Source organism: Cryptomeria japonica, chromosome 6 (assembly GCF_030272615.1).
Source record: "Cryptomeria japonica chromosome 6, Sugi_1.0, whole genome shotgun sequence".
Classification (NCBI taxonomy): domain Eukaryota; kingdom Viridiplantae; phylum Streptophyta; class Pinopsida; order Cupressales; family Cupressaceae; genus Cryptomeria; species Cryptomeria japonica.
The window spans coordinates 194,960,244-194,970,172 of record NC_081410.1 but is presented as its reverse complement, the minus strand read 5'-3'; the positions used below and the strand labels follow the sequence as shown (position 1 = coordinate 194,970,172).

General features: G+C 37.4%; 1 protein-coding gene across 3 annotated transcripts in view; it reads left to right on the top strand.

Annotated features, from left to right (window-relative positions):
- The first annotated feature begins 3,511 nt into the window (after window positions 1-3,511).
- LOC131076986 (MMS19 nucleotide excision repair protein homolog) overlaps window positions 3,512-9,929 on the top strand; it is a 338,109-nt gene continuing 331,691 nt past the window's right edge. For 2 of the 3 annotated variants that reach the window (XM_058014342.2, XM_058014341.2), the window contains exon 1: window positions 3,528-3,888. In XM_058014342.2, the coding sequence (XP_057870325.2) occupies window positions 3,820-3,888 (69 nt within the window). In that variant the 5' untranslated portion in view covers window positions 3,528-3,819. Of the gene's footprint in view, window positions 3,889-9,929 lie in introns of all 3 variants that reach the window. The other variant, XM_058014340.2, reaches the window with a different exon arrangement.

Below are 9,929 nucleotides of genomic sequence, written 5' to 3'. Positions count from 1 at the left end.
TATGCTAAAGATTTCTACATCGAGGAGGATGCTTGCCAATATGCTTTGAAAGTCGAGGAGAAAGTGAAAAGAAGACAACAGAATAACCCTAGAGAAAAAGATAGATATAAGGGAAATATGAGTGATAGTTTAAAGAAGCAGAGAGTGGATAAAGAACCAAAACCTAAGTAGAATAAAGAACTAGATCAAAAGGCAGAGAGAAAAGGCAATGACAGTAGTAGCAGAGGATTTTTGGGCAAATGTTTCAAGTGTGGAGAGACTGAACATAGATCTTATGAGTGCAAGCAAGGGGTTGCAAGAAATTGTGTGGCAAATGAGGACCAGGAAGCTAGAGTCACTACATCTGAATGTGCACTGGAGCAGGGAGAATCTCTTATGTTTAGGAGAAACTTGATGGAGCAGAGCAATAAAGATACCAGACCTACTTAGAGAAGGAGTCTTTTCTTGATTGTATGCAAATCAGGTGGTAAGTGTTGTAAGGCTATTGTGGATAGTGGAAGTACTGATAATTTGGTATCCGAGGAGATGATGGAGAAGCTTGGATTTCAGAGGTTTAAGCATCCTTGTCCTTACAAGGTGAGTTAGTTACAAGATGATCAAAATATAGAAGTAAAGGAGTCGTGTTTAGTGCATTTTAATAGTGGACCTTTTAGAGATGAGGTCTTATGTGATGTTGTGTCTACGAGTGCTTGTCATGTTTTGTTGGGTAGACCTTGGCAGTTTGATAGAAGAGTTATTTATGATTGTAGAAGAAACCTGATCACTATCAAGATGGATGGGCATAAGTTCACTTTGACTTCCTTGGGGGAGAAGGAGAAAGAAGTGAGAAATTCGAGTCTTGGGAAGAGTTGCAGTAATGAGAAGTCGGTTGTAGAGGCTACACCGATTGGTGGCATGGATTTGCAGAAGGATCAAGTAGATAAGTCCGATAGAAGGATTAAATTGGATGATAGTAAGGTTATGGTGGCAAACCGGATGAAGTCTTGTAGTAGAAATAAATCTGAGTTACGGAGTAAAGAGAGAAGCAGTAAGTAGAGACAACGTGCAAGCAAGAAGCAAGAAAAGAAGAATAAAGAGAACCAAAAGTGGGAGAATATGGCTGAGGTTCTGGAAGAGGAAAGGAAGTGGTTTTTCAAACAAGGAAGATGTTTGGATCATAAATGAGCATGGGGTTTATATTCCAAATCCTTTTCGATGTTCATGAGTTTCCACTCATGGAACAACTCTTTCTACCGGGGGTGTCTAATTCAGGAGCATCCCCGGTCTATGAGTGATCTTGCATCAACCAAAAATATTTCCTTAGTTTTGTTCTTGTTCAGTTCATGTAGTAGTATTATGTGTTTCTTTTAGTATATTTCGATAGATTTTTATCTTTCGTTGCAGATCATATTTTCGGGTTCTAGGCGTGTTATTGTGCATTATTCCAGATTTCTAGTTCGTTTGGGTTCTTTTATGGTGAGTTGTTCCTTCCAGAGTAACTATTTTTGGATTCCAGAGTAGTTTTGAGCTTATTGTCTAAGTTTGAGATTTCTTCTTTTCCATAACGATTTCTTGGATTGCGGATCACTTTGGCACCACACTCGACATTCTTAGACCCTTGGCTAACTTTCCTTTGTGGTGGACACTTCCAGATTGTTCTTGGTGGATGAGATCTTCACGTTTTGAGGCTGACCTGTCTTACACGTTTCATTTTCCTTTCTTGGTTAATGTAATCTTCTGTGGGCGACCCAAATGTGTTCCAGAGGGTATATATATTGTTGTATGTGATCCTTGGGAGGCAGTTGATGGTTATGAGCATCTAGTCTTTGGATTGGAGACCTGGTTGCCTCTGGGAGGTCCTGATGAATTGTAATTTGGCATGTTAGTCTACATGTAACTGGTTGATTACTGGATGTTCTACGTTGATAATATGATGATTCAGATGTCTAATTTTCGTAATATTTCTATGTGTTCTTGTTGCTTTCATTGTGTTATTCTTGCTGCATGATTTGGTCAGTTCTCTTCTCTTTGAGGACCCACCAGACGATGGCTGCATCACATATCATCATCAAATTTAAAAATTCCCCAAGCCTCTTCTCTGAGACCTTCCCAAATAATGCCAACTGTTGGTTTATAAAGTGAAGCGAAAATTTCGCTTCCATGGGTGCTGCTTATGATGTAAATCTCCTGCTTTATGTCGCTCTGTAAATTGTTCCTCTCAAATTTTATGTTTTAATGCTGACTCGCTCTCCACCTTGCTTTAAAAAGCCATGTCTTGTGATCCCTTCAAAGGTTGCTATTAATGTGTCCTCATTTCAAGGACAACCTCCTTTGGCCCTTGTAAACATCAAGAGTACAAGTTTTGTGTTACCTTTTGCCTGACCCATAAACTTATGCCATGTTGAAGGGAGATCAAAAATTGGTAGTGTACCAAAGCCTTGCACATTAAACGCACGCAAGAGGCCAACCCAACATCGTCTCAAGTTGAAGCAATTACATGTTGTCACACGAGCCAATAAATTAAAAAAAAACAATCTTTTGCCTCAAATGGTACAATCCACGTGTACCCCACCACCCTCCCACCACACTACTTAGAGGTCCAACTAACACCCTACATTGGACAAAACATCAACCTTCGAGTTGCCCTCTCTACAAATATGGGATATTTTAAAATCTTGATTTTAATTTTAATTTTATTTATTTTTTCAATAATTTGAATTGTTTTGTTAATTCTCTAGCAATGCAAGGCCCCTTTTGCAATGACATTTGTGACAATTTTCGAATCCCCTTCCAAGTGCAATCTTATCACCGAAAGATTTTGTGCTAATGAAATGGCCGATAATGCCACTCTTGCCTCTGTTTCATTGTTTGTTTCTTCTAGTAGGCGTTGCACACCTTTGACCAAGACTCTGCCTTCCTCATTCCTTGCAATACACCCTGCTCCTGAAATCCCTGGGTTCCCTCTCGATGCCCCATCAAAGTTAATCTTTACCCATCCCGTCTTTGGTTTACTCCACATTGTTTCTTGTTGTGGAATACAAATAGGATTTACCCTACCAAGCCCATTAACGAGACTAAATTTCAAGAGTGACCATCTAGACTGTAACAATTTATTTGTCATGTTGAAAGGAAACTTCTGATAATTATTGTTGATTGTAGTCAAGGATAATTGAAGTAAAATAATCTAAACTTAATGAAGTTAAAAAAATAAATATGAAAAAGAATATTGATATGTTGCTATAAAACTAAAAATAAGTTAAAACCCAATAATAACATAATATAATATTATATTAATTACAATATCATAATATAATATTAATTTAATAATAATTGCAATATAATAATAATAATATAGTAATTTTTAAAGTAAAATAATGAATAAATATGATATCTTTGTATTTTATTACATTGAAAATAGACCTCTCTCAAATACATTTTATATAGAATATAATTGTGATAACCATTGCAGCTCCTTTAATGAAAATGATCACATTTGTTTAATTTCCCTGATTTATATGAAATGATTTTATCGCCTTACAATATTATAAAAAAAACAGAGGAAAATTGAAATTGATGGTAGCCTGAAGAGAGTCCCCGACAAGCTTGGAAGAGACGCAAACCCCTAATTCTTTAAGAGCGAAAAAAATCCTCAAAAGTTGGCCTCCATTTTCAGGACTTTCTAGTAATCTTTCGCGTCTGAACTAATGAGAATTCCAAACAGACTTCTATATTATATCTTTTATAAACCAGTCTATTGTTTTTGAATTACTTGTTTGTGTTTGAAGACTCTGGATTTTTTCTCCAGAAATTCGGAGAAGTTGTAGGAATAAAGCAGGTTGAATGGCGTTGTCATCGTGGATTCCGCTTGTTGAAGCTTTCGTTAATCCTGATAATTCACCACCTCAGCAGGTATAATACAAACTGCATTATACTGTTTTACTAAACATTAGAATGATCTGTTCTGTTACTTGTTTGATGTTTTTTTTCGCACGTTGTTTGTAGCATTTTGTATCTGTTAATTGTATCAACGGTACAAGAAAAAAGAAGGGACGGAGCTACAGAGGGACTAGGGTTTAAGGTTTTAGGTGGAAACTTATGAGCTTAAGAAGTGCGTTTGGCCCAAAATGTTGGAAATGCCTATACCAAATGAATATACTATCATCGGAGTCCTTTCTCAATGACGCTCAGCTGAGAACTTGTGGTTTTTAAGCTATTCTACATGAATTTCATCTCTTCGGTGAGATGGAGAATTATGGACGCAGAAAGTGAAGGCTTAGAAGTGCCTCGAAAATCCTAGGAATGATATTTGAATAGAGAAATAATACGGGTATGGGTCAGGACCAAAAGGTTGGCAGAAAGCCTCGTGCAATAGATCTTCCATTGATGTTGCTAGCTAGCTTTAGTGAAAATTGTGATAACATATTAAACATGAATAAAATCTCAGAATTTCTTTTCTTTTCCTTCTTCCAACAGTTGAATCCATTTGAACACCGGAGGCTACGTTTAATTCTCCCTAAAACAGACACCCACATCACCTAAATCTGAAGACTATGCCGGGTTAATTACTGGGAGTATGCCTGTCATGATTTGAAAGTAGGCCATTGTGGTGGAAAGTGGTCCAACTTACCGCCAGACCATAGCCCATGCACAGACAATTCTGAAGTTTTGATTTGTTGCAAGAACTTTAGGGACAATTTCTATGAGGAATTCCGAGTTGGTGTGCATCCTTGCCTTTTCAGCCCTTTGTTGGCAAATGATTTGAAGAATGTTATATTTCTCGAGATGTTGATATTGGATTTTGCTTATAGGAGGAAACAAGGTACCATAAACAACTCCAAAAGTGGGAAAAGTGCAACAAATTTTATTAAAATGTTATGATTTTAAGAACATTACTGATACGGAAATTTTTGGAATTTGGATCTTAAGAATCACCAAAATATTTCAATGGGAAAAATGCAATTTTTTTATTAAAACGTTATGATTTAAAGAGCATTACTGATCCGTGAATCTTAAACTTTTAGAATTTAAGAATCACAAAAATGTTTCTACTTCTACTTGCTTGAATCAAGTGAAGCTTATGGGAAAAAAACTTGAATTTTTAGAATTTAAGAATCACAAAATTATTTCTACTTCTACATGCTTGAATCAAATGAAGTTTATTAAGAATTAAAATATTTTGAGCATAGCAGAAAGGAAACATGCAACAAAACAGTCATGGAAACTCAAATAACTCAGAAATTTTTATTTTGGGAAATCTGTGAGGAGAAAATCACCGAGTGGTAGTGGCAAATGCATTGCTACCTTGTTTTATTACTTGGGAAAAAAGTACAAATGGTGGGTGCAGCAATGGCTTCTTTACTTTATGTCTACCTCCCTAACATTGCTGAACAGCAGAATTTCCTTGCTCTCTACAATCTTCTATATCCTCATATTAAACAAACATTTGTTTCAACCTCCCTTGATAGACTCATTTGGATGCTGGAATGTTTTCCTGGACCCTGGAAAGTTCCCTGTGTTTGCTGGAGTTGAAACAGCATCTGTTCGTTTTCTATTCTGAATTTATGCAGTTGGGTCATTACTGTGGTGACGGCTCTGTACAGGACATGACCACTGTTGCATTATTGACAGACACTGCTGGGGTTGCGGTCCAGCCCTTGTGCTTCATTTTCTGACCAACCTGTTCTGTCCTCTGTCTGCATGTAAATTCATTTTATTGTTCATGTTTTGTTCACCAGATCTTTTGGATGAGTTACTTGCATGAATCATGGAACGTTGGAAAATAGTAAGTCACAATACTCTTCATAAGTCTGAAATACTTACAGTTTTGTCCCTGTCTGGGTTCTAAATCCATCTTACTTTTCATGTTTTGTTCACCAGATCCTTTCAGATCTTTTACTTGCACAAATTGATGGAAAGTAATAAATAAGTCACAAAACTCTTCACAAATCGCTCAAGTACTTAAGTTTGGCTCCGCTCTTTATGGAAATGAGGAGTGTCGATAATTTGTGGATTTATTTTAGAGTTTTTGTTGCTAAGTCTGGAATGTACTGTTATCTTCAGCTTGTTGAGTTTATCTTGGGTTTGAGTTATAAGGCCACAATTCTTAGAGATTAAAACAAACTTAACAACACATTTTAAGTAATTAAACACATTTAAATTCATGATGCTTGTTGTAGTACTATGATCTTTGGCTATTGATTACATGTTTTAATCACCTTCCACCAAGTCCTCTTTTTCGGGGGAATGAAGAAATGTGGGAACACAAAAAGGGGATGCCAAGAAGAAAATTTAAAGTCTTAAAAATAAATTTTGAAAAGAAAAACAGAATGGGCATGGGGACAAGGCAATGGAAATGAAGAAATGGGGATGGAGTTCAAGGGTGGGGATGTGTCCTTGTGGGACATTATAAATGGTTTTGATGTGCATTTATGTTTTTTTGTCAGTGAGAATTTCAAAAGGTTTGACATTTTATTTGCCGAGTTTTTCTTGGGAAACACTTTTCCTATATGGATATCTAAGTTGTTACAGGTGAGTCATTTGATTGCATTCAATAATCGTATTAGTGTTTATTGCCTATTCTACTTTAACAGGTTAACAGAGTAAACAGAAATACAAAATTACAGAACATAGTAAAATAAATAACTTCCAACATATTTAGGAAGATATAGCTTTATTATCATTTGTTAGATATGCAATGAGTATGGTATCATAAGAGCGGTCCCCCACTATGAATAACAAGTACACATATATAGTAGACTGATGTTGGTTAAGTCACCAATCATTGGTAACTACTAGCCGACAACTAACAACAGGTCAAGGACTAACACACATAAATACAAAACATAATTATTTATTAAATAGCTGACTGTAACCTTTTTACTTCATTGATTCAATCAGCCCCACCAAAAAGAAAGCCGTCTTCCAGATGACACAAACAAAATTGGGAGTTGTACACTACAAGACTGAGAAAATATTATTGAGAGGAGGGAGGATGAAGAGATGTCCTTAGACGCACCGAGGATGTAGGTGTGTATGTAGTAGAGGGTAGCTGGTGAAGTCGCTGAAGACACGGATTGGCCACTAGTTCACGCTCTTGGACTGCCTTCACCATGTGAGTAGCCTCCATCAAGTAGTTTTTAGTCTTCTCTAGTTCTTGCTCCCTCTCCCATAACTTGCACTTGTCTTCTCCAACTCTTGGTCCTTCTCTTGTAACTTGCCCTCTCACTTTACTATCTATCTATTTTGTTATGCTAGCTGTGTGGCTCGCTCGGGTATCTGTATGTCTCTCTCAGCTAGCTGCATGTCTCTCTCACCCAACTACCTGTCTTGCTTAGTCATTGTCTCCTCCAGGGTTGTGACTTGTGCATGCTCTACTATTGTAAGTCGAGCCAATCACTCTTGAGACTTTTGGATATGATCAACCAACTTTGCTTGGGCAATCTTAGCTTGCTGAAGAGCTCGATCTCTCAATTGCGTGGCTTCCTCAATCGAAGCCATTTATTGGTGCAAATGGAGAAAGATGTCCTGATAGCTGATCTCCATGTTGTGAAGTGCTGAGAGCACTCAGCAATGTCTCCCTCCAACTGTGGGTTTGTGTGGATGCCAAGTGGCCAACATTTCAGCCGTCTCTACTCTCGACCATCCATGTGAGATAAAACACTTGAGGAACTTCCACTTCACACCCAATCTGCGTGATTGCAAGGATCCTTTCAGCCTCGTTTGCTACCAACGGATCATGGCTGATGTCAAGCTATCAAGAAATATCCCTGACCTTGTGCATAACCTTGGCCTTAGACTAGAGCTCTCCAAGATAATGTTGTACTGTGCCAAGGGGGTTGTATGCATTTGGTTGACCAATCTCAGTAAAAATCCCGCTCGACTCAGCCTCATTCGACCCCTCCTTTTGAGGGCTTGGTTGTAGGTAACTGTGGGGCCTTTGTGAAATATACCAAGCATGCAAAGATTCCTAATATGCAATTTCCAAATTAAACTTTTCAGATCAACACAACAAATGAGAATAAATACCCAATTCAAAAATTGGTTCATAGCATAAGCAAACCCTTATATTTAGGGAATCATTTGGATTACAATTTCTTATTAGTTTCAACAGAGGTAATTTGAATATATCAGTCTACCAGCTATATAATTAGAATTGAATAGAATCAGACATATTAGGTCTGTAGCATCCTAAATTGTACTCGCCTATAATTTTGTCCTCACCTAGGCCTCACTTTGGCGTTCTGTCTTCTAAGGTCTGATTGCAATGCTGATTCTACTCACACCACTTACCTATTCCACATTTTCATCAATTTTCTAGCTCAACCCCCAATTTGGATTCCCGATTTCCAAGACTAGGGCGTACCACGCCCTGGTCCTAAATTAGGACCGGAGCGTACCATGCCTTGGGCCTCTTAATTAGGCCCCAAATTGCCCCCCCTTAATAGTAATCATGAATGAGTAGGAATTTAGATCTTGTGTCAGCCTGTTGCGGAAATTTAATTTGATTTTCGATGGTCAAGTATAAAAGGAGGTCTACCCCTTTCATTTTAAACCTAACTACTTCTAATTGATCAATTTATCATCCTACACTCTAGCAAATTCAAGTGAGCAAGCAATCAATCATTCATCAAGCATTGGAGTAGAAGTGAAGTCAAGTTTAAGCATTGAAGATGGCATTCATGATCCATGTTTTATGAAGACATCCTACATCAAACCCTAATTGCTTTGGGTGAAGACAAACAAAACTGCATCAAGGTAAACATTGTGGTTTTCAACATTACATTTCAGATCCAGTCTTTCCCTCAAAAGGAAAGTACTTTTCTTAAGTCTTTCATTACTTTTATCAATTCAATTTCATGGTTAATTCCAAAACCGGATATTTCCCTTTCTTTCTATGTGTAGGAAACAGGTGTGGAGTTGTACTCAGGAAATCTGGCAAAGTTCACAATCCAAATAGGTTTAGCTTTCGACGATGGAAAATTTGGAGGATTAGGGCGAATCTGTGCTACCTGGTCTCAAAAAATCAGGTCAAATTTCTGGGAACAAGTCCGACACATCTTCTTTTGCCCAGATCCAAGTTTTTGGCTCAGTTGGATATCTGTAGCTTACTATTTATGTTAGATGGCTTCAATATTTCATTATTTTGCCCTAATTTCACAATCAATCCAATTCAACTTAAGAAAGAGGTTAATCAACCCTCATCTAGTTGAATCCAATCAGAATCTCAGTCTCTTTCACACAAGGATTGAGCCTAGATCTATTGGATTCAACCCTCTTTCAATGTATGTGTGTTAATTGGGTTATTTAGTGGTTTTGTTCCCTTAAACCCTAATTTTCAATTTCCATACATTACAAGCTTTGTGTTCGATATGAAATAATATTGAATTTGGAAGAGCTCGGTGAATGCCGTAGACAATGTACTGACTCAATCAAGATGCAAACCAAACTATTGAATATTAATCGGCCATGGTATTTGGCTAATGTCGAAGACAAACAATGAAGTGTCGTTTCCTAGTGGGGAGTCCTCTATCATTATCTCGTTCGTCTTCAAAATCGTGTCAAGATTCCATTCTCCGCTAAACATGGCAGATTCCTCTCATTCCCTATTGACATGTTTTATGAGGACTATGCCAAACACAGAATAAAGTTTCCAATGGTCACTTCACTCTCTCTTGTTTAAAATCAAACCATATGCTAAGTTTGCAAAGAAAGATCAAATGACAAATCTCAAGGTTCCTTTTGAGCGTGGACGTGACTCAGTTAGTTGATGGGTTTGCTGTTAACCCAAGGGGCCTTACGTATGCTCACAGAAGATCTTAACAAACTTGCGGGTTCAAGGATTTCTATGCGAATGATTTGCAATGAAAGCTCTATTTTTTTTTGGATTTGGAATATGTAGAAAAGTAAATGGGATAGGGTTTAGAAAACTAAGCTTAATCTAATCTAAGACT